At 48.3% G+C, this 22,657-nt stretch overlaps 8 protein-coding genes across 8 annotated transcripts; 3 read left to right on the top strand and 5 right to left on the bottom strand.

Moving 5' to 3' along the window:
- Positions 1-159: 159 nt before the first annotated feature.
- On the bottom strand, positions 160-5,738 carry TRV_02673 (ankyrin repeat protein; the record flags this gene model as incomplete). The annotated part of the gene is made up of 6 exons (XM_003023164.1): positions 160-1,211; positions 1,285-2,270; positions 2,345-4,082; positions 4,147-4,465; positions 4,519-4,701; positions 4,818-5,738. 6 exons carry the CDS (start codon positions 5,736-5,738, stop codon positions 160-162), a joined length of 5,199 nt encoding a protein of 1,732 aa, XP_003023210.1.
- A 749-nt stretch (positions 5,739-6,487) lies between these two features.
- On the bottom strand, positions 6,488-7,747 carry TRV_02672 (uncharacterized protein; the record flags this gene model as incomplete). The annotated part of the gene is made up of 3 exons (XM_003023163.1): positions 6,488-7,210; positions 7,279-7,415; positions 7,573-7,747. The coding sequence occupies 3 exons, from the start codon at positions 7,745-7,747 to the stop codon at positions 6,488-6,490; spliced, it is 1,035 nt and encodes a 344-aa protein (XP_003023209.1).
- A 2,975-nt stretch (positions 7,748-10,722) lies between these two features.
- TRV_02671 (uncharacterized protein) lies at positions 10,723-11,008 on the bottom strand (the record flags this gene model as incomplete). Its single annotated transcript, XM_003023162.1, has 2 exons — positions 10,723-10,776; positions 10,835-11,008. The coding sequence occupies 2 exons, from the start codon at positions 11,006-11,008 to the stop codon at positions 10,723-10,725; spliced, it is 228 nt and encodes a 75-aa protein (XP_003023208.1).
- Positions 11,009-12,360: 1,352 nt separating this feature from the next.
- TRV_02670 (uncharacterized protein) lies at positions 12,361-15,270 on the top strand (the record flags this gene model as incomplete). Its single annotated transcript, XM_003023161.1, has 5 exons — positions 12,361-12,448; positions 12,600-12,747; positions 12,845-13,003; positions 13,066-14,990; positions 15,170-15,270. 5 exons carry the CDS (start codon positions 12,361-12,363, stop codon positions 15,268-15,270), a joined length of 2,421 nt encoding a protein of 806 aa, XP_003023207.1.
- A 709-nt stretch (positions 15,271-15,979) lies between these two features.
- TRV_02669 (GPI anchored cell wall protein, putative) lies at positions 15,980-17,006 on the top strand (the record flags this gene model as incomplete). The annotated part of the gene is made up of 4 exons (XM_003023160.1): positions 15,980-16,174; positions 16,247-16,389; positions 16,439-16,740; positions 16,864-17,006. 4 exons carry the CDS (start codon positions 15,980-15,982, stop codon positions 17,004-17,006), a joined length of 783 nt encoding a protein of 260 aa, XP_003023206.1.
- Positions 17,007-17,481: 475 nt separating this feature from the next.
- TRV_02668 (TRAF-like signal transducer, putative) lies at positions 17,482-18,297 on the bottom strand (the record flags this gene model as incomplete). The annotated part of the gene is made up of 1 exon (XM_003023159.1): positions 17,482-18,297. The coding sequence occupies one exon, from the start codon at positions 18,295-18,297 to the stop codon at positions 17,482-17,484; it is 816 nt and encodes a 271-aa protein (XP_003023205.1).
- A 1,366-nt stretch (positions 18,298-19,663) lies between these two features.
- On the top strand, positions 19,664-20,530 carry TRV_02667 (uncharacterized protein; the record flags this gene model as incomplete). The annotated part of the gene is made up of 2 exons (XM_003023158.1): positions 19,664-19,857; positions 19,915-20,530. The coding sequence occupies 2 exons, from the start codon at positions 19,664-19,666 to the stop codon at positions 20,528-20,530; spliced, it is 810 nt and encodes a 269-aa protein (XP_003023204.1).
- A 568-nt stretch (positions 20,531-21,098) lies between these two features.
- On the bottom strand, positions 21,099-22,425 carry TRV_02666 (uncharacterized protein; the record flags this gene model as incomplete). Its single annotated transcript, XM_003023157.1, has 2 exons — positions 21,099-21,532; positions 21,687-22,425. 2 exons carry the CDS (start codon positions 22,423-22,425, stop codon positions 21,099-21,101), a joined length of 1,173 nt encoding a protein of 390 aa, XP_003023203.1.
- Positions 22,426-22,657: the final 232 nt, after the last annotated feature.

Genomic DNA, 22,657 nt, shown 5'->3' with positions numbered 1-22,657 from the left:
AGAAGATTTCAAGACAGCAATGAAACAAAAGATTGCCCTTTTATTCAAACATTAAACCAATAAACCCTAATAGATAGTCTCGTAGACCATTGAATGGTAGAAAAGAATTGAAAATTAATACAACATGCCCGAAACTATTGCCCTAGATTGCTGGCCATTTTAATACAAGCCATGCCACTTTGAAACCTCATCCTCTTCGCCAGAGCTTCTCACACTTACTGAATCACCATGTCTTGCGTATCGTCTCGCTCGCCGACCTCCAGCCATATCATCACTATCATAAACCCTCACAATTCCCGTGTGCGTATGCCTTGATCTCACTCTTCTCTCCACCCGCTTCGCAACCTCGTTAGCTTCAAGGAGACTCACAAGCTTCCGCTTTTTCTGATTCAGTTGGCCCCAGATTCCACGGCATAATTTGTAAAGGGAAGAATGATCACATGTCTCTTGCTTAGTATTGGAAACAAATGATTCGGGGTCCTTGCTCAAAACGGCCGGGGAGTAATCTGGTTTTCTCCATTGGGGTACAGTTGTACGCTCTGGTAGCTTTGGAGAGGTCGTCGTGGCGTTGGTAGTCCATCCATCTCGCACGAGATCCATAGGGGTAGTTCCCGTTGAGTTTTCTATGGTGAGAAGCTTGGGGTTGCATTCCAACATCAGTCTGACGATTGGCGTGAACTTATGCCTCACAGCAATGTGAAGAGGCGTGTTTCCGGATCCATCGAGGAGTTCAAGGTGAGCTTGGCCCGTTGGTTTGGCAAAGTCAAGGAGAAGCTTCGTTATTTGGACGGGTGTGCCACTAACCCATCTATGGTGTGAACTCAGATGATTTACCCAAGCAGCGAAAGGTGTCAGTGCCCCAGGGTTATCGGCCGAGCGGCAGGTAAGGAGTGAAGAGACCACCGAAGGATCGATCAAGTCCAGGAGTTCCTTTAAATTTGTATCCAAGGAACGGTATGATCCATTCGGTTTGTTTAGTATATGGAGGATATTATTGCCCAGCACATCACGAGCCTCCACGTTGGCGCCAGCCTCAATGAGAACCTTAGCAAAACGGGGTCTGCGTTTGGAAAAGGCAAGGAGTAAAGGCGTATATCCATTGGAGGATTTCCTTTCGAGACAGCCTGGGACGTTTTCTATAATATATTTAACCAGTTCCAAGCTCTCATCTGTTTCTCTGCCCATAATGGCACAATGCAGGAGCAAGTCATCTGAAACGAAAGAAAGCCATGAGTCAGTGCTGAATACCATTGATACAGTGCTGATAAAGGAGGAAGAACTTACTTCTTGAGCTAAGCCATTTTTCAATGAATTTTTCTACTCCGCCGGGCAGTTGTGATAGCTTTCTTAGCCGCTTATCCTGTTTGTTGGAGTTTGCAAACTCCATATAATGTCTCTTGGGGGCAGTGCCGAGAAACCATTCGACATTGACCAGACTGCCAGCCAGAGCAGCGCGGAGAAGTGGTATGTCCGATTCGCTGCTTATGCGTGAAGGGGCATCTTGGCCTGCAGCTGCAGCCCAGTCCTCGCGCTTCTTCCCGTGAATTGACAGACCTTGATAATACTTTGGCTTTTGCTTGATAGTGATTCCACCCTCTTCCACAAACTTGTCCAGTGGTAGGTGAGCTCCAGTCCGGCTAATGATCAAGGCAATGCATCGTGGCTGTCCGTCTCTTAGGGCATCGTTGAAATTTGTGCTGGAGAGCAATTCGTAAGGGCTATCAAAGGCACTACTAACGATTTCAGATTGTCCAAGATCCAGCAAGAACCGCAGCAATTCAATATTGTCCTGCTCAACGGCAAAATTGAAAAGGTTTATATGGCTCAAAGAATGCTCAGCGGCGTTGGGGTCTGCAATAAGGCTGGCTCGGCAACTCCGTTGAAGGACATCGAGCGGTGAAACGTTGCTTTCTGCCTGTGTTGCAACTTCGCCAATGTTGTCAATGGTAAGTTCATCACAAACACCCTCACCAGTGATCTGAAGCCCATCTTCTTCCTGCGACTCTCCCGCATCAGATTCATCCTCATCGTCAGATTGCATATGATATGTCTGTCGGGTAACAGTCTTTGGTTTGTACTGCGCTCGAACAATTTGAAGAATGGCCTTTGCAACATCAAAATGACCCCTGAGGACAGCTATCGAAAATGGAGAAGCTCCCATGCTTTCGTTCACGGAGATTACGAGAGGAGACATTTGCTTATCGGGACCCCACATGCCGAGCGTTAGGGACTTAATGGTCTCTATATCACCAGACCATGCAGCTTCAAATCTATAAGGGTAATGGTTAGTGCTCCTTGGAAATGCAAAAAGATAACAACCCTCTAGCCCTGCATTAGAACTTACAGTTTTATGTAACCTTCCTTCCTCCCGCCGGAAAGATCAGCCACATTGAAATTGAAGTCGATCTTGAATTCCCCAGGTTTCCCCGGTGTAAATACCCTAGGCTGCCGGCAGTTGATGCAAATGGCATCTGGATGTAGCTCCTTGAATGTTTTTGCTTCCTTCGTGACCAAAGCCGAGTGAAGTGCTTGGAAATCTTGTAGGAGGGCGGTAATGGCATCGCTCTTTTCTTCCAAACCTTTGCGGTTCTTAGCCTCTTTAATTGCCTTCTCATATTCTTCCTGTCGCCTCTTGAAAGAAGCTTTTTCTCTCTCAAGACGCTCTCTGGCAAAGCAAAGCTGATAGCTGCCCTCAGGATATTCAGCCAGATATACCTCGTCACTTTGCAATGGAGTTGGTGGTATATTCTTGCAAGATTCTTTATAGTCCTGTAGAAGGCAAATTTTTGCATCAACGAGGTCCAATAATGACTCACCGGGGTTGCTAGCATGCTTCTCCGAAAGTATAGTATATCCAAAGGTCGATAATGTGTTTGGATCCACTCCATTTTGAAGCAATTTTAGGGCAACCAAGGGTTGATCTGTCACGGTAGCAGCTACAATTGGCTGTATAACGTTTTGTTGGAAACAATTGAGGTTGGCATCGGCATCACGGGTCTTCAGCCACTCACACTGGCGAATAGCAATCTGTATATACTTGCTAAAGTTGATATCTGGAGGCGCCCCGAGGCTAAGGAGTTTCTCGACAATATCAGGGTGCCTCGAGTCCACGGCAACAGTTAAGACAGATTCGGCATAGGCTCTATAGGAGACATCTTCGACGGCTAAGTGATCTATTGCCCTTTTGACAGCAGACGGATCATGCTTCATAAGGACATCAAAGAGCGCTGGACGGCGGCGGGCAGCGAAGTAGTGTAAAGGAGTTCTTCCTGTTAAATCGGCTTGTGCCGGAGTGGCACCAAGCTTCAGGAGAGTCTCAATCATGGTAACAGCCTGATCTTGGGACAGTTTCAGGGGTAGAGTTAAGGGGAGAATCGCCCCTGGGTCCAGATGGCTGATCTTAGGAAGCTTTATTGGAAGAAGAACATCTGCTCCAAAAGAGGAAACAAGCTCCTTCACAACTTCTGCATGACCATGGACTATGGCAAGATGCAAGGGGGTTGCATGACAGTCCCAAGCAACGGCGTTGATATCTATGATATCCGGCTCAGATTCGTCAATGTCACCGGGAATGGTTTCCTCGTTATCCATTTTAACATCTTGCTTTTTAACGTCAACGAAGGAGCCTGTTATCAAGGACATTTTATCCTCGTCAGAGTCCTCAGGGTCTTCCTTAACAACCACCATGTTATCAGGGTCAGTCATGTCAACATCTTCAGTTTCGGCTTGAGTATTTTTCTTTGTCGCACGTTGCTGGTCTTTTTTCTCTTCTTCTGCTTCTTCATTCTCCTCGCTCTTGTGGAGTAGAATGCGAACAATGTCAACACTCCCGCGCTCCGCTGCGAGATGTAAAGCCATGCGCCCGTCTGCAAGACGTGCGATTAATCGCGCTCCATGGTCAACAAGGCACTGTACGATCTCCGGAGTAGAAACCATGGTTGCTAAATGCAGAGGGGCTCTTCCAGTGTGATCACGGCGGTTTGGATCAGCACCATCCCTTGAAAGCCATTCACGTACGGTTTCAATATCATTATCGGCAATAGCCTGGAATAGTCGAGCAGTATTGCCGATGTAGGCCATTTCTAATCCCGATGGTTAGCCGGTCCGAGCAGTAAGCATGATAGAGATGTGTAAGGTTATGCGTACCAGTCCAGTCTGTTTCAGTGATCGGGTTGAAACTTCCGATTGCTTGTCGACCTGGGTCATCTTTGATAAACGTGACTTCACCCGAGATGTAGACCTTACTCTCCTTTTCCCATACCTCTTCCTCTTCAGGGGTCGAGGGCTTAGGACATGAGCCACAGCAGTCATGAATGATGTCCTCGACATCACCAAAGAACACTGGATGTCGATGAAGTGCAACCTCACGCTCTTGGTTATTCCATTCAGCGTTTAAAAGCAGATCATGGGTATATAGAAGCTTTTCAATCTTCCTTGCATGGAACTTTTCACCATATGGGATTGTCTACACCAAAGTAAGCATAATAAGTAGTGTTTAGGGAAAACAGAAGAACTTACGATTGTATGATAATCGGATATTTCCTCTTCATCCACCCATTCTGCCACTTCGTCCTCCCAGTCGTTTTTGATATTACCCCTTAACTTTCGTATACTCCGGTAGGAACTAGTGTATGAAGGAGGACGACCTCGCTCCTCACGTCTCTTTTGCGTATACTCCTCTCGATCCCTCGACGTTGGCAACTGTTCTAGAACAAGCAGTCGAGCTAAACCAGTTGTTCTCATAAAACTCCGTTCAAAAATTGTCTGTCATTTAAAGTTAGGGTAGGTAAACATGGTAATGGTTATATGACACTCACAGGATCAATGCGGGATCTATCGAGCTGAGGCCAAAACACTTCAAATCCACGATGAGAGTACTTTGACAGACGGTTTTCATAAGAAGGTGAACGTCTCGTTAGATCAATCTGGTTCGTCTGTGTGATAAGCGCAGCAATTGCACGAGGGGCCGCGTAGACGTTCTTGCCATCGTATGCCACACAAGAGCAATCAACATCGAAACCGGTGATAACTTCTGCAAGGGACTTGTATATGCGTAAAACCACTTGGACATGGCGAGTGGGATACTGGGAGACAATGGTAATAGTATTTTTCGTCCTGATGGAAGTCGTCTCATATAAGATGGAGTCCTTGATCTTCTGCTCAATCTGCTTGATCTTCTCGATTGTCTGCTCCTCGTTTAGCCCGTAAATGAACAGGTCCACGTCAGATGCAGGAGCGAACTTTTCGTGATAGAAATGACGAAGTTGCCGTTTAGATTCCTTGTATTCGTCTGGCACAGGGAGCAGCGCTGTCACCACGGAACTTCCCGCAGCAATGACATTGCTCCAGTCAAGGTCGCTCAGAGAACTCTCAGAGAAGAGGTTGAAGTTGGTCTGGAATTCTTTGAACGATGTGACGACGGCCGGGGAGCCATTGGGTCTCCTATCCTCGTCTTTCAGGGGCAGAAGATACTTGTCAGTGAGTTCCTGCGGCTCGGAGTCGAGGTCCCGGGCCTGAACACGGAGATCGGCAACACCATCAGCTCCATACAAAGGGACAACATTGACGTGATTGTCCCTCAAGATGGGATTAGAAGGCTCCTGGGCAAAAATCTGACGTAAAGCTGAGTCGTACTCATTGTACGGTTTGAGCAGCTCATTGATGGGGGTATTGGAGTTCGCCTTGATGTAACAGAGAAAGTCGGAATGTTTTGCAGGAAGTTGAGGGAGAGAAGACATAATATCTTTCTTTAGGAGCTAGTCACCACGAATGGTGATAGTTAATGTAGGAATAATGTAGGAAACTAAGGAAGCTCTCAGGGGAACACAATTGTCAGGGAATTGGCAGCCAGATGGAATGAATTGTCTGATAGAAGTCATCCAGACAGAGACCGCTACCTGACCTTATAAAGATATACATCTGCTGCCAACGAGGATGATCACCCCTTTTAGTCCCGTATCCAAGCCTCTTAGTTCAAGGCAGCAACGGGCCTAAAACACGTGATGGGGCTTTATTCATGGTGAATTAGCGACTGGAGCCTTGAGCTAACGCGTAAGAAGGCAGCAGGAGGTTAGCGAAGGATGGAGGAGACGGCATGGCAGCCTGGAGTGGCCCAGTTTTGGGCCGTTGTCCGTGGTGATGATAGGGCGTGGGGATGCGACTTGAGCCTCAGCTCGCTTAACCTTCCCGCCCAGCGGAGTTTATACTCGAAGGATGGGAGAGGATGCCTGTACTTGTCCAGAATTTCGTCGGGCGGTCATCGAGGGGGAAAGCTCCGAAATTCCGTTATTCCAATTCAAAATAAGGGGGTTGTGCGTGTGATATCACTGAATTATATATATATACAACTAATCGCCTCCAACAAGAGACTGATGCCTGGACGCTCATCCCAACAACCAACTTGCTTGCTGAAAGAATCTAAACCAATTATACTCCGGAAACCAAGAAAAAGTAGGAAAACCTGAACAAGGGAAGCAGAATTCAATTATCAATTTCCCATCGTAGGGGATTTTTGGCTGGTGGTGCCAACATCTTCTCCGGGATGCCCGTTCGGTGCTGTTGCCGCTGATGTTTCCATGAGCTTGTCAATAACTTGCTGGACTGTATTCACTGCTGGACCCATGCCGGCCTCATCCCATTGTCGAAGGGTAAACGTGTCGCGGACTTTGGATTTGATGATCTCCCAGGAGGTTCTGACCTTGGCTTTGGACTCCTCATCCATTCCCGTAAGCTCGACCTCGAGGCCTTCATACTTTATATCTTTTCGGTCCTCTATCTCCTGCTCGGTCTTTTTAGAGTCCTTTTTTGCCCGCTCAGTAAGTTCTCGGAGCTCGGCTTCTGCCTCTTTCAATCGACGCTCCAGCTCAGCATTCTGGCGTAGCGCATTTTCAGCTCGTTTGGTCTCTGAGAGACAGGCCTTCGCTCGCTGGTGTATTTTGGTAAAATCTTCCGCGGTGACTAAGTCAAGAAGCTTAGCTAGTCCATCGTCTTCAGCCATGGCATCGTCTTCGTAGCCTAAACGGACGGGTCGACGGCGAGTCCTGGCAGGGAGAGTTCGCCGTCTTTTCGAGCTTGGTTCATCCCCTGGCTTATCTGCGTAATCGCGTCGGTGACGAAGTGAACGGCCGCCTTCATACGAGACGTGGCTTGCCGAGTCGTCTTCGCTCTCGGTGAATGGAGAAAGGGTCTCGCGATCTTGGAAGGATGATGCCTTTGCACATTCACAATTGTCAGCCCCCGAATTCAACTGACTCTCGGAGATTCACAGATGACACTAACCGCACCAGCTGCAGCCTCTCTAGTAGATGCTTTTTTCTGTTCAATCCTCGCTCTCAGGACCTGTTTTTTTGGGGCAACGTTAGACCAATATGGACCATACACGTTTTCGATCAAAGCGATCAAGATGGAAGAAAGCTCTGATAAGGGTAGAAAAAGCGAGAAACCCGGGCACTAACGGTCGAATGCCTCCAAAGTAGAGCTGCTGTGGTGCGATGGGGGAAGAATTTCTACAGAGCCGGGAAGAAAAGGCCATATTAGTTAGTATTAACTGGACGATACACCCGGACAGCTAACCTTGCGCAGCTGGGTAGGGGATATGAACCCTTTGAAATTCTTCCCACGACATGTCTGGATTCTCAATCCTGAGATTTACAAATCTCGCATCCTCCTGCTCGCCCCATCGCTCGCCGCGCTGCTTCTTCCCGCTGCCGCTCGCGGTTGCAGACTGCTGTGGCGCCGGAGAGTCCATCATCCCTTGTCTCTGTACTCCGTACGTCGGTACTAGGTCTTTTCAATCCACAGTCCAGCAGCCGCGCAAGGGACGCCGAAGGAGCTCGGGATATGCCAAGGGCGCTCTGCCTGGTACGCAAGGACACGAACCGAGAGCACTTGAGCCGGCGATGTGACTGTGACCGCGTTGTTGTTTATGCAGCTTGTCGTTGATTTCTTTTCTTGCGATGTTTTTTTTTTCTTTTTCTTTTCTTTTTTTTTTTTTCTTTCTTTATTTTTTTCCCTTTGGTCGGTCACATGATCAACACTTTTCACAGGGGCCGAAGATGAACAGATTTCAAATTTAAAAAAAAGGGGGGGGGGAGGAGGAGATATCATGCTCGGGGAGTCCCGAGTGTGGACGTATTTATGTTTGGTTCTGTAGCTAGACAGGCGTAGAAGCGATAAAACAGGGGAGATTTGATAGCTAGTTACAGTCTGGGCAATGTTTTTGAGACGTAGAGTCGCAAAACGCCGAATTTGATTGAAAATTTGGTCAACCGAATTGCGATTTGACCGGGAAATTTGGTCGATTAACATAAAACGCTCCGCACGAAGAAATGTGAAGAAAACTAGTTACATACATATTATGGTATCAATATAGATTAAGAATGTGTCGAAGACGCAGGCTTGCTGGTCGCTGATTTCTCGATGAGCCGGTCGATGGAGGTCTCCAGCGAGGACGTTTTGGGCCCCATTCCGCCTCTGTCCCATTGCTCGACAAACATGACGTCGCGGATTGCTTCCCGGACCTCTTCCCAGGCGGCCCTGACCTCTCTGGCGGTCTCTTCCACGTCTCTTAGCTTCTTCTCGGCCTGCAATCTCTCTGCATGGGATGACCCCGACCCGCCGTTGACGCTAGCAAATGCTCCGCCACCCCGAGGTTTTCGGGGCTGTCTATTACTACTCGACCTGTCGCCGTTCCTGTGGCCTGAGTCGGAAAAGTCGCTATCGCTGTCCTCAGACCTCGGCGTGCTATGATTCCTTAGTGGCAGAGACGCCTGGTTCTGGTCTCGTAGCCTTAATTCACTGGCTGAGTGTCTGTCAAAATAGTCTAATCTGTGGCCGCTGGGGCTGCCCGCTTCAAAGGAAATGTGCGTAGCAGCATCATCGTCGCTATAGATGGAATTCCCGCTGGGAGTAGGAGTATAATCCCTTGGAGGAAACACCGTCTAAATGACAATCTTTTAACATTTTTGCGCTCAACCCGAGAGGAAAAAAATTAAAGAGATAGTGAAAATGATGAGACAACTAACCTCGGGCAGCGTAAAGCCGGCTTTCAACAAATGCTGCATCCATCAAAATTAGCCATTGGTCATCAGCCAAAAATGATGAAAAGACCGACACTTACATTGTATTTTGATGATATCACTCCCGGGCTGGGTGTGTAATGACTGTAGAATCGCTAAATTTGGTATCAAAATCATCAGTTTCAAAACCAATTGATGAACGAAGGGCCGCGCTCAAAAGAAAAAAAAAAAAAAAAAAAGAATTAATATGAAGACTGGTCACTTGGGGGATATTAACCCGATGAAACTCCTTCCATGTCATAGTAGGGTATTGAGTCCTGAGCCGGAAGAGCCTCTCTTCCTCGTTCTTCCATCTCGAATACTTGCCCCTCTTCCCTCGCTTGCGGACACCAGAGGCGGCCGGGGAGGCAGAGCCTTGGTCGGCGCTCATGTTTGGTAGAGACGGCGATGCGGCAGCCGAGCTGGGAGGTGGCATGACAATTGACCTGGCCAACACTCGAGCGCTGAAAGAAGAGGCAGGTTAAGAGACCAACATGAGACGAAACGCAAGGGGGTGCGAGTTGGTTAATTTGGTACCTCGCTGTTATAATAAGGATGGCTCCGGTGAACAGGCTTTGTTTCAAAACGGGCTAACCAACTTCTTTGGTTGACTAGTGAATTTATCTCTGCCGACGCGTTAAATTATTAAATAACCGCCAATTCAACCCTCGGTTCGCCTGGGATGGTAATACAGCGCTATCTGGATGCTTATCACCCTTCGCAGGATTCCTGGCTCGCCCGGGTTCGCGTGCATATAGCACCAACGTTGAATAATCAAATTGGTTGGCCATTTGGTTAGTTTGTCAAGTTACGCGAGCCAATCAGTGGTTCGGCGGCGATGCTCCCTTTTTCTCCCGAGGGGGGGCGATCGATGGAGATTTGAGAAGCGCCCAGAGATGCCAATTGTTGTTCAATTACTGCTTGCAACTTTTGGTAGATACATGCATTATGCGGCCTAAAGGTGGCACAGGGCCTTATTGTGATGTCTGGTGACTATACGCAGCCAAAGCGACAGCTACATTGGGCCATTGGCGACTCGAGTGATGATGAAATGTCGACTTTTGTCCGTCTTCCGTGGCCTTTTGCCGCTATCATGGATGTCTCACTTGTTTATGGCTAGTTGGTGGATAGTTATAGGAGTGTTCGCTATATTTCTCGGATGATAACTAGTTTACTATAATAGCCGTTATTATACGCAATTATCCACATCGTACCATTACTCACGAGGTCTCTGTGTTAGAATCGCCGCGAAGGTCCTCTTAAATGATTAAACAGTCGGTAGATTCGACTTTTCAGGAGAATTCGGACGGTCTGGTAACTAGCAGTCTGGACTGGAGGAAATAAAATAAAAAGACAGTAGTTGATCAAGCTACCTAGGTATACCGCGAGTGAAATTAAAGAGTGACAGAGAAAGGAGAACAAGAGTAAAGGTAGTAGCCAACGACAAGCAGATAACTATCGGCCTTCCATAATTCCTTCTATTTCCCAGATATTGTAACAGCTGGCCGTTCGGAACCCGTTTGCGATACGGTGTATCATTTGCTATTTTATGTATCGAGGATATCAGGCGTGGAGATATGAGTTGTCGTTATTTACTCCTTGCCGCAGATGCAGGTGCTATATGATGTTAGTATACATTTAATGAATATGAAAGAAAGAGTTTCACTCACAGGCGCAGGCTACCACCACAGTAGCCAAACTTGCGGCCAATGGAAAGGCACTATATATATCCGTCAGCCCAAGACCTACAAGGCCGAAGGGCAAAGAGATTAACTTACGTGAGCATGGCACTCTCTCTCGTTCAATGGGCAGCCGAAGCCGCGCTTCCCAAGGTTCTCGGCGGCAACCTCGTCGGCTGCAGCAGCGGGAGCATTGTCAACTGGTGGAGCGGCAATGGCAGCGCTTCCCATAAGGGAGACAATGAGGACGGTGGCGAGCTTGGTGAACTGCATTTTGATTGTTTGTTGGGGGATTTGAAGCTGAAAGGCTTTAAAATGAAGGGTTGTAGTGAAGAGTTAGCTGGATAATTGAAATTCTTTGCTGTTGAAATGGAAGTCGTCGAGGGCGGGAGGGAAGGGGGTATTTATGTTTTTCGAGAACGCCCTTTTAGCCTGATATCTCTCTCTGTCATCGGGTATGCAAAATCGTTGGATATGACAAGACTTGCTCCAATGACTTCGTTGGTCTAAAACGAAGCTGAACATACCCTTTCGGGCAAAACTTCTGACATCCGTCCTTGTTTTTCTTGCTCATTATGCATCAACCGGTCAAAGCGGTAATAATATGCATGACTGGAGAGTGCAAATGATGTCAAGGGCGGAGAAAACGAGAGCATTCCGTGTCCAGAAGGCTATGTTATTGTGGAAAGCTCTGTGGTCAGACAATAAAGCAATCTTGCTGACAGCTTGGCGTTGTGAGCAAATGTACTGCTATTCCCATTATTCGCATGATCTTGGTATCCAGAAAAATGAAACATCTATCTCGTATACTGGTTGCAGAGCATAAGGCGTACGAAGTACTGTTCAGCTTTTGGAATTCTCGTAGAGAAATCTCCAATGTGCGATGTTCAATGCTAAATAAGGTGGATTTGTCGCACCAGAACTAAAATGATCGACATTAGACCCCGAGTATCGTATGGAGCGAGTTGTTCTCCATGCCAGGGTTGATCTGCAGCCTTGCCAAATGCAAGCTGGCGAAGTCATCAGTCCAAGATCTTGGATGCATTGCCTCTCACTTCTGCCTGCTCTCTCTAAAGCCATGGTATTGGCTGGGGTATCGCGTTAATGATTCAAGGCCGAGATACGCTGACATTGTTTATGCACAGCAGACACCTGGTCTCACGCTGTGAACAGTGACTCCCGTTGCTCGTCTCCAAGATACATCTCGAACCTGCTGCGGGTTGCTCGACTGTGGCTGCAGTTGTCGATGTCGTTGATTTGGCCGGATTCAGGCAGAAATAAAAAAGAAAATAGTCAGCGAATAAGCAATTCAACCAATGGGAATAGGCCGTTAATTGCATAATGAATTTATGGCCAATCAACGCCCGACTCAGCCACATTAAACGCCCTAGCGCCGTTTGTGGTGGCGTCGGAGGGCGGGATAAAGGTACAAGCAACAGCTTCAGCCTGCATCGAACAGCACCATAACTCGAGGATACACACGCCCTACAGCGAACGGGACATTTGGATAGCTTCACGAGCTGCAGCTGGCAACGATCTTCTTCATTTATCCGCTTTAATTCTTCTCGGCTTCGATATTATCTTCTATTGGCGGGCAAACAGCTGTGTTCAAAGCTGACCTGACGATGGGCTTCAACCCCACCACCACTATTTTGCTTATTGCTCTCCTACTCGTCGTCTTGCCGGCGAGGGTAGAAGCATTTGGAGCTGGAAGTAAGCTATTATCCCTGCCGTGTTACACGAGCAATAGAGAGAGACCCCAAGAAAGCTCGGAGAATACCCCTGGTTGTGTTCCTGGGTACTCCGGTCCCGCATCAATTCGGTTGGTGTACATTATATTGACGAAGACATGCAAAACTACTAGATATTGCTTCTGTTTCAGCCGTCGAAGGCAAGAATTGGCGTCATGGAGATATCGAAGATGTCATCAAGACCCTTGCATTCATCAAGGGCCATAAATGGACCGCCAATATGGTGAAGAGGGTCTATTTTGGTAACTGGTTAAGATATTAGTGAGTTCCCCTGACATGCTAGTTACATCTCAGCTATGAGGCAGTCTACACACGCTCTATATGTTACATGGTATAACTGACATGGCTGTTGGTGTAGCTCGCAAGCTGTCGATGTCGGGACTCTGAAGAATGTCCCGGCTGACAGTGTCCGTGTCCTTGTGTGGGTCTTGTCTTTTATGACTTTTGGATATGCTACGGCAGAGTTTGAAGTTACCTCTGAGAGGCTTGGAGTGTATCGACCAGAAGAGCACATTGAGTATGTCGTATTGATCATAACCCGGTCCGCCGCTAGGTACCTTGCTGATTCTTGGTTTATAGTAATCCAAAGGGATACGCAGACGATGCAGATGCAAGACAGTATGATCCACGTTTACGCGGACCTGTCCAACGAGTGGAGCTTGAAATCGACCATGAAACTGGTATGAAAAATTACATTGCCAATGAACGAGGCAATTGGGCTACGAGTGCTGCCTATGTCAAGTACAGCTTCTCCCGTAGCATCCACTTTGCTCGACAGTACATCAATGGAGGCCACCTACGCAGGGGTAATGATGAAGACCTGTACGAGGCCCTGCGCTGTCTGGGTCAAGGCTTGCATACTCTTGAGGACTTTGGTGCTCATACGAATTACTGCGAACTAGCTCTGCGCGAGATGGGCATGCTCAATGTCTTCCCTCACACGGGAACAAACACGATGATGAACATCAAAGGAAAACACATCTTCCCATTAGTAACAGGTACTTTTGGAATGGTGGATTTCCTCCACTCAGTACTGGGTGAAGCCTCGGACCATGTTACGCAATCTGAGATCAGCGAGTTGGACACTACGCTTGAGAATGCAGAGGTGGGCGGTGCTACCACAGGCTCAGTGAACGCCCTGACAAGCTTGCTGTCCAAGGTCCCTGGCATGGGTGATTTGATTGCTGAAGCTGAGAAGCTGAAGGCTAGCTCGCAAGCCCAGGCTCAGGCAAACAGCAATGCAGGCTACGGATACGGAGGTGCCTCTAGAGGTCTCGACGACGGACAGACACAGGCGTATGGTGCAGCGGGGGGATACGATCAGACATCTCGGGCTGGGCCGGGAGGATTGCCCAGTGTCGACCCACAGAAGGTTATTTCCCAAATATATCCGATTCTTGTCTTCAGAGACAATGTCGTGAGGAGAATCTCTTCTGTTGTATCGAAGATTCCTGGCCTCGAGTCCCTTGTCGAAAAGATTACAGATACGCTCAGCGTGTTTATCTTTTCGTTGCTGTCTCCCTTCGTCAGACCTCTTATCAAAGTAGCAACGTCACAACTGCAAACTGGGTCATCTGGAGTTATCAGCACCTCCGAACAGCATCAGTACGAACCATGGACGGATCCAAACTGTACTGATCCAACTCACTCCCTGCTTTCAAAGGATCACTTCTCCAACATCCTTAATGAGCCCGCTGGACATGTTGCGGCCGCCATTCTCAAATATGTAGTGCCTCGAGTGTTATATGCATGGCAGCACGTCGATATCCCAGTCGATGATGTCCTCGCGGATTGTATGAGGGTATTTCACCACCCAGCGCTTCGAGACATGAACAACGAAGCTCATCGGACGATGTTTGAGGCTGTACAGAACTGGGCTCGCTCGAGACGTGATGGTGGTGCCAGTCTAGATACGATCTTGAACGCACAGAGCGTGAGAGAAGGCAAAAACCATACTGGCGGCAACCCCCATCTGCAAGGGGGTGGTCACGGACATGGATCTGGGCATGGATCTGGGCATGGATCTGGGCACGGATATGGTCAGCAGCCAATGCATGGAGGGGCCCATGGCTATCAGCCGCCATATCAACAGCAACAGCAACATCAAAGCTACAACTCACCTCACTATGGCCAGCAGTCGTACCCTCATCAGGGTGGTGGCAGTTCTCATCATAGCAGTAATCCACTATCAAACATACCGGGCCTGTCAGCCCTGGCAGGTCTTGCTGGCAATTCTTCACACCACGGGGCAGGCCACTCAAACGCAGGGTCTGCAGCATCATCTATTCCATGGGATAAGCTGTCTCATCTGCCCATCCCAGGCGCATCCAATATAGGCAAAATAGGAGGATTCTTATCAGGATCAGGGGGCCGAACAAGGGACATAGGTGATGAGACCAGCAGGGGTATCGCGCCAGAGGAACATCCGGCATCACGAAGCACAACACCTCAACCTGATATGCCACCACCAGCTGGCTACGAACACTATCACCAGCAGAGAGAAGGTAATCCAGTATATGAACCCCCGAGCGAGGGTGCCCACACATACGATTACTACTATGGTCCAGGCCACAACAGCGGCTACGGCCATTCGCATCAGTACTAGTCAAAGCTGATATGAGACAGCCCCTCACAAAGGGAAAGCTTGCATGTACATAGCTCGATAAACTCGCTAACACTTTAGATTTCGTCCGAAACCAGACGGAAACCGATGCCCGAGCTGGACCGCGGAAAACAGAGGACCCCATAAGAAAACGACCAGCCTCTGAGGCTGAAAGGGGTTGATGCCCAGTCTCATGTAACAACAGCCAAACTTCCCCAGACAAAGCTAAGCTGCCAATAATGATGTACACGTCCAATTGAAATGAGCAGGGATTTGACGTTGCACTACTGCGTGAAAGGAATGAAATTCAACTTGCATGGCCTGTTCTCTCTGCCATCACTGTACCCTGGTCCGGATCTTCCTTAGCGAGAGCGCTAGAGGTCTTCTCACAGCTGGTTGGTTAAGCAGCGAACTCACTGGTTAACTCGTCAGGGAGTTATCGCGCTTTAGGCTGTGGGGCCGAGGATAGGATTCTTCTACTCGAATCGTTTCATCGCGAAGGAAGTTAACTACTTCTTTTCAACTGGATTTTAATAATGCGTCTCACACCCGATGCTCCTTTCAATCACGATTCCGCTCCCAGAGAGCTTTGAAACCCTCGGCTCGTTGCAACGTCTGGTCTAGTCAACCATTTAGCGTCTTACATGGGGCGTGCATGGACTCTTCTAACGGCTATGGCTCGAGGGAGAGCTCGCCGATGCCCCTGGGTGGTGTACTTTTGCTTCCGTAGTTTCTCTCTTGAAGGATCAGCTATATAAGGAGGCGCTCGTGGCCGCTGGTTCCGTTGCATTCGCTGCTCCAGGTCCAGTGTCTGCTTGCTTGCTATTTTCGCCGCTGTCGATTATCTACTCTCTATCAGTCGAGGCAGTCAATCTAGATAACTTATTCACCATGATGCTCAAATCTGTTCTATCTGCCCTTGTGCATCTCGGCCTCGCTGCCGCTGCCTCCTCTTCGTCCGCTCCAGCCAGCACCACACAGTCCGGCAGCCCGTCTCCTACGATCTCGATATTCTTTCCCAACACAGCGCGGCCAACTGACGGCCCCATTGTAACACCACTTGCAGATGCATCGGTGGTCAGCGTGGTAATATTCCCCTCTTAACGGTGCAAGAGGAAGAACGATACACATGAACATGACTGGCTGATTTGTCTCTAGAAAGAGCCATTGACCACCGTTGCTGTCTGTATCAACTTCGTTTCGCGGCATTCATGCGAAGCAGACATGCTCCAGACCTTCACTGTTGGCGGCACGACTCTGCTTGAGTACAACGAGGTCAACACTGATGAAGGCATGACTGGGTATGTTGTTCTGTACTTTACTAGGATAACGGGGCCCAGTTGATTGTAGCATGCTGACGGTTGAAACTAGAACCATTCATGGCGGCTGTACTATTCACGAAGCTGCCACCTGCAGCGTATCCTTCTCTACGGCGATAGCGAGCTTCAGCACTAACATGGTAGAAACTACCACCTATCCAGCATCAGAAGTCACTTACGTTCCCGTCACCATCACCGCTGGAGCTGAAAAGCTGCCAAAGGCCACCCAAACCAGCGGCACTGGTGGCCCAAGTGGTACTGGCAAGCCAAACAGCGGCCCTAAGGCAACTGGTATGCCTAACCTGGCTCTTCTTGGTGGTGCCGCTGTTTTCGGTGCGGCGTTGGCTTTGTAAGGGGATGGATGGGTTTTTGAAAATTGTCTCGGGCTAGACCTGTTATGTTGGTTGAAAAATGTCTAGTCATTCAGGGTATATATATGAAAGCTCCCACTGATAGGGAATGTCTATGGGATATCAACGGAATTCTGGATTTCAGCATGGAAAGACATAATAGCAGACATCGACTGGGTTGCCAGTTTAAAAATCTCCGCCAAGTTTGGGTATTCAAGTGCCTCTCCTGAAAGAGTTCCAGTTTGGTAACAGGCCACTCAAAAGACCGGCACATCATATTCACGACAGTGTATTCTACACTGGGCTACAGTCTCAAGTCTTGACGATTAATTCCACTGCCTCATTATCGCTCTGAGAATAACACCACACAGACCAACTGGAGGATATAAGCTTATTTTCACCCCAGATGCGGGCTCGGCTCGTCTTGTCGATCTTTTGAAGATCGCTATTTACGTCCAAAGATGGGAGACCTGACGATTTAGTATTGTGTATAGATAAGATGGCGAAGCCCTGTTTGCTATGCATTTGCTATTAAAACATTACGGGAATAAGAGGTATAGTATAATACAATTAAAGTATGTGCGTGAATGCGCAATTCCCTGTGTTCATGAAGTCATATATATATGGGACTAGCACCCTGCGCCGGTCAACCAGAAACGAAGTTGAAGTGAAGTAAAAAAGTCATAAATACCCATGATTCGTTGATAAACAGAAGCGTTCGTGCTTATAGTTTCGTCCCTTCCCAGCCACTGTCACTTGGGCGTCTGCCTCGCGGCTCTGGTCCGGCGGTGGAAGGCATCCGGGTCTGTCCAGAGGCCCCATCCATCCCTGCTCCATTGCTACTGCTACTGGGGCGAGCATTTATTGGCGTTCTCTGACTTTGATGTATCCGGGAATTCATGAGTAAGTGGACCTGCATTCTGACCGTGTTCAGCCCTGCTGTGAGATGAGCCATATCTTCCCTCACACGGAGGGTGTCATTCATCATTGATATATTTGTACGAGCCTCGAGGTCTGCAACTGTCGAGGTAAGTTGTAATACTTCTTCTCGCAGTGCCTCGTGGATGGATAGGAGGTAAGTTGTAGTGTTGTTATGGTAAGGAGCCGAGGAGTTGATCGTAGGCGAGGATGCAAGGGCATCCCTTGACGGAGAAACACTCCGATTCAGCTCAGGTACTGGAAGATTAGCATTTTCAGTCCCGGAGTTGGATGTTAATTGTACTCTTGATGGAGGTCGTGAATTTGTCTGTGAGATTGCAGACCGTAGGCTGGCGATGCTGTCTTCAAGGAAAGAATTCTGTTGTTTCAGCTGTCGGATGGTGGAATCCATGGTTTCGAGTCTTGCTGCTTGACTCTCGAGGTATGGGCCTAATCTGGCCAGTGGGCAGGACTCTTCATGGTCCTTGAGCTCGGTTTTCAGAAGTCGCGCCACACATCCATACTTCGAAGCCTTGCAAGGTACAGTAGCCTTTACACAGTTGTCTTTGTGTTCTTGCTGATTGACCTTATAGTAGACTTCCTCGCAATCAGGACATGTCATCTCTATTTGCGGACATAGATTTGTTGCATGTGCCTGTGAATGACTGTCAGCGTTGATGTTCCGGGTTATCGAATATTCTCTGAGTAATTGCAAGTACAAACCTCAAAATCGAGTTCCATCACGGACTCCCCACATTGTCCGCAGTCGACAAGTGTATGCAGGCACCGATCTTCTGGGCCTAAATCCTTCTTGCGGATTTTCTTTTCGCATTGCGCATCGGGACATGGCATCCATCGATACTCACAGTACTTATCTACGTGCACTTGCGCATGGCCGCGCTGGATGGTCTCAGTACAGCCTTCAGCATGGTACGGACACTTCACCAATATGTCATCACACATGGCGACCACAAGTCGCGGCACGGTTGTATACGTAGCATTTGTAGGCGTACGGCAGGTAGGACAAAGAAATTCGCTTGGCTGCGTGAACTGGTTCATATCGCTTGAGGATTTGATACAATCATCCAGACAAGACCGGCAAAAGATGTGATCGCATCGTAGCCGAGTGGGAGTGATGAACGGGCAATGGCAGACGAGACACATGAGATTTTTGTTGTATTCAGACACGGCTTCGAGAGCTCGCAGGTCTATAGAGTTGTCACTGGTGCTAGACGCCATTCTTGCAGTCCTGCGCAGTATGGCGCTCCGAAGCGCGAAGGGCTGTGTCTGGTATGCAAACCCGAGGGGCGGGCAGCGGGGGTGAGTCGTTGTTCGAGATACACAGGTAATTAAGAGTCGGCGGGAGCTCGAGCAGCTGAAGGGATCAGTCCCAAAGGAGCAGAAGTATATCCTCGCCTGCCATCAGAGCAAGGTAGGCTCAAGCAAAGCAGCGGAACTAGATTTCTGGCTCCGACAAGCAGCAAAACATCGACCAACCACCCGGAGCTCGTTTCAACTTGGTTGCTGTCGCTCACTTTGTTTTTTTGATATCAAAAGCGAAGAAAAAGCAAAAGCCGATGGAGGTTTCACGTGATAAAGCTTAGTCATAGACATGTGACTGTAAAATCACATGATCCGAATAACCGGGCCTGAATTATTTATCCGGTTTTTATTAGTCATCGCCAAGAATGTGAATGTTGAAGGCGAATAACACTTTCTTGTGGTCCGTGCACGAAGCTAATTACGACGTCCAAGGTCGCTCCTTTGTGGCTGTTTGAGATGTTTGTGAGACGCCAGGCATCAGCCAGAACGAACCCATCTCATAGACAGTCTTTGATAGAACAGAGCATGAGATCGAGAGTAGCGGTTACTCTGGTTTAATAGCCCACTGCTAGCTCTGCCTACTTCGCTTTTGCGGGACACCGGAGACCGTCGGGACAACAATAAACTGGGGGGTATATATAGGAAACTAAGGCTGATAATCGACCATGAGCAACCCATCTCAGCTTTTCCTTTTGGCAGACCATATAAAGCTCTCTCTGCTAGAGCGGCAAAGAGCAATCTCCCTTGACCTTGAACCCAACGCGCAGGATGGAGAGATATCCCGTTCGCTAGAGTCGTTGCGAGAGGGTCTGGAATCGGCTGAGAGGGAAGCCCAAAGGCTGGTCTCTGTTGGGGATGCGTAAGTTTTATCACTTCATTGAGACACAGTATATTTAGCTAATGTTACGATTGGTAGATCATCAAACGACTTCAAAGAGCAAACTAGCTCCCTACGAACCCAGTACGAGGACCTCTCACGTCAATTCCATGGCGACAATGCACCCTCCCTATCCACCCAACCAAACAATGAAGAGCTGGCCGAAGACTTCATTCGTGCAAGCAGCACTCCGTCTATCCTCAAACATCCTACACCGCAACACCCGGTCTCAAAATCTGTTCGTTTCACGGACACTTTAACCGCCAGTGCTGAAGAGCATGACCCCAACCGCGATGCCCTGCTTAGACCCTACTCTGACTCCCCACAGCCTAGCTTCGACCCTTCAGAAGCTACGAACCAGGAAATCCATGATTATCACAATCAGGTCATGCAGGAACAAGATGAGCACTTGGACCGTCTGGGCGAGTCAATTGGACGCCAGCACCAGCTGAGTATCCAGATTGGAGATGAGCTGGAAGGCCAAGTTGCCCTTCTGGATGACATGGACGGCCACGTTGAAAGACACCAGGGCCGGCTGGATGGGGCGCGAAGAAGCCTTGGGAGATTTAGAGAAAAGTCAAAGGGGAGCAAGGGCATGATGACCATCATTGGACTGATCATCGTACTAGTGATTTTGATCGTGATTCTCAAGTGATCAAGTCATTGTCTCTTCCCCCATTTTGTGTCTCATTCCCCTCTGCTCTTTATTTTTTATGACGATTTTCATGACCTTACAAGGATAGCAGTTTTGCTACCTTGTTTACTTTCCTTGCTTTAATCTCGTTACCACATAACTCGGAGTGTATCACATATATCCCTACGGCCCTAGCTGGTCATTTGTTTTGTTTCCTATTTTCAAGGGCGTTATTTTTGGAAGGGATAGCTGGCGTTACTACATCGTATATATCGCTTTCCTTTGTCTACTGCGATTATCGGTCAATGCTCCTGAATATATATTTGAACAACCCAGATTAGTTCCATTTGATGTTTATCTCGCAGCTGAGAATAAAACGTCTGTCTATTACCAGTCATGTTGGACACCCCAAAAACAGAATTGCATATCTATACTGTTGGTCCTGAGCGATGCAGCTTCTTTGGGTTACTTGAGCTGTTATTCTAAGCTTGTGGGAAGTTTTATGGCCGGTAACAGACGAAAACATTGCTATTATATTTTTTGGGCATAAATACCATAAACTAGTCTTAAGCATGGCTTCACACTTCAACTATTTGTAGGCCTCCATTCTATGCATCGATGAAACAGCTTTTGGCTGGACAATCGCTCGTAGTGGAAACGGCACAATGGCAAGAAGAATAAAAGCGAGCAATGAGTTTGCCCAGCCGTATCCGAGAGATTTATACATGTATGGCGCAGCAACGGGTAGGAACGTTCCCATGAGGTATCGCATCGGCAGGACAGCTGCAACTGCTGAGGCAGATCTATCTCCAAAGATATCGACAAGATAGTTCATGATTGGAGTCGTGCTGGAAGCCAGGGAGAACCCACACAGGCTGGTAGCGAGGGTTGGAACGATCCAGTGTACGTGGTGCTGCGACGTCCAGCCGTAGATGAACAGGCCTACTAGAAACAGGGCCATGCCAGGGATGGTGGGTATCAGGCGATTTTCCGGCAGAGGCTGGTCATCTGTTCCAATGGTGGCTGGTTTGCGAGTCGATAAACCCCTATATAGGAAATAATCAAGGGTGAAGCGACAGTAAATGGCTCCAGTAAGTGTTCCGAGGGCTGAGATGTTTAGTTAGTTTATTTGTCCCCACGTTTTGGAAGCGTAAGTGGTTAAGGGTCAAGTTCTTACTCAAGGATATATAGATGAGGCCAGAGTGACTTTCAGAAAACCCATAGGCATCTTGGAATGTGGTAGCCAAGGTCGCCGCGAGGAGAGAAAGATAGGCGTAGTGGATCGACAGGTAGCAGGCCATGATTATCGCGACATTAGAGCTAAACAGGATAGTAAATGGCCGAACTGCTAGCAAACATAGTCCCTTGATGGTAGACCACTTCCATCCCTTAAAGTATTTCGACCCGGAACTGATCTTCTCGTTGTGTTCTTCCCGCCGTAACACAGGCAAATAGGTTTCTCTCATCACGCAGAGACTGACAAGCAGTAAAATACCGGTCATCATAGCGCTTAACCAGAACGTCCATCGCCAGTTCAGGCCCTGTGTTATATACCCTCCTGCTATAGGCCCGACAGCACTGCCAAGTATGGGTATCAAGCTCATGACAGACATGGCAGCGCCACGGTTCTTGACGGGATATAAATCGCCTATGATGCTTGGGTTCAGACAGATGGACAAAGTAGATGCCCCAGCCAGGAATCGAAAAGCAACGATCATGTTGATGTTGGAACTGAAACCCGTAACTAGACGACCAAACTTTTCTGACAGCGGCCCAATATACAAGGGGGCAATGGCTTCACCGAGGTTCGGGGCTGTCAGGTAGAAGACTAGAAGGAAATTATTGTTGGTGTTGAGGTCATGAGCAATTGCAAGAGTTGCTGGCGCACAGATGACCAGGGACATGTTACTAGACATCGTTTGTCAGTATGTCAATTATCGATACAGTTGTTAGCGGATGCATACACCACAAGGGAAAGACATGATATTGTACAAGCAACCGCGCTAAGCCAGGAGTCAATATAAGGCGTGGATGGTTGAGGTTCAAGGCTTGTTCAGATCTAGTTATCTGTCGCCGTAATGAAGTAATAATATCATTGTATATGCAGCCCTTGATGCCGACCTGGTAGATGTCAAGGCCTGCCAATCC

The sequence above is a fragment of the Trichophyton verrucosum genome, assembly GCF_000151505.1.
Source record: "Trichophyton verrucosum HKI 0517 chromosome Unknown contig00232_1.f1.exp, whole genome shotgun sequence".
Lineage (NCBI taxonomy): Eukaryota > Fungi > Ascomycota > Eurotiomycetes > Onygenales > Arthrodermataceae > Trichophyton > Trichophyton verrucosum.
The sequence above is the reverse complement of the archived record's forward strand: the minus strand, read 5'-3'. Positions and strand labels throughout refer to the sequence as shown.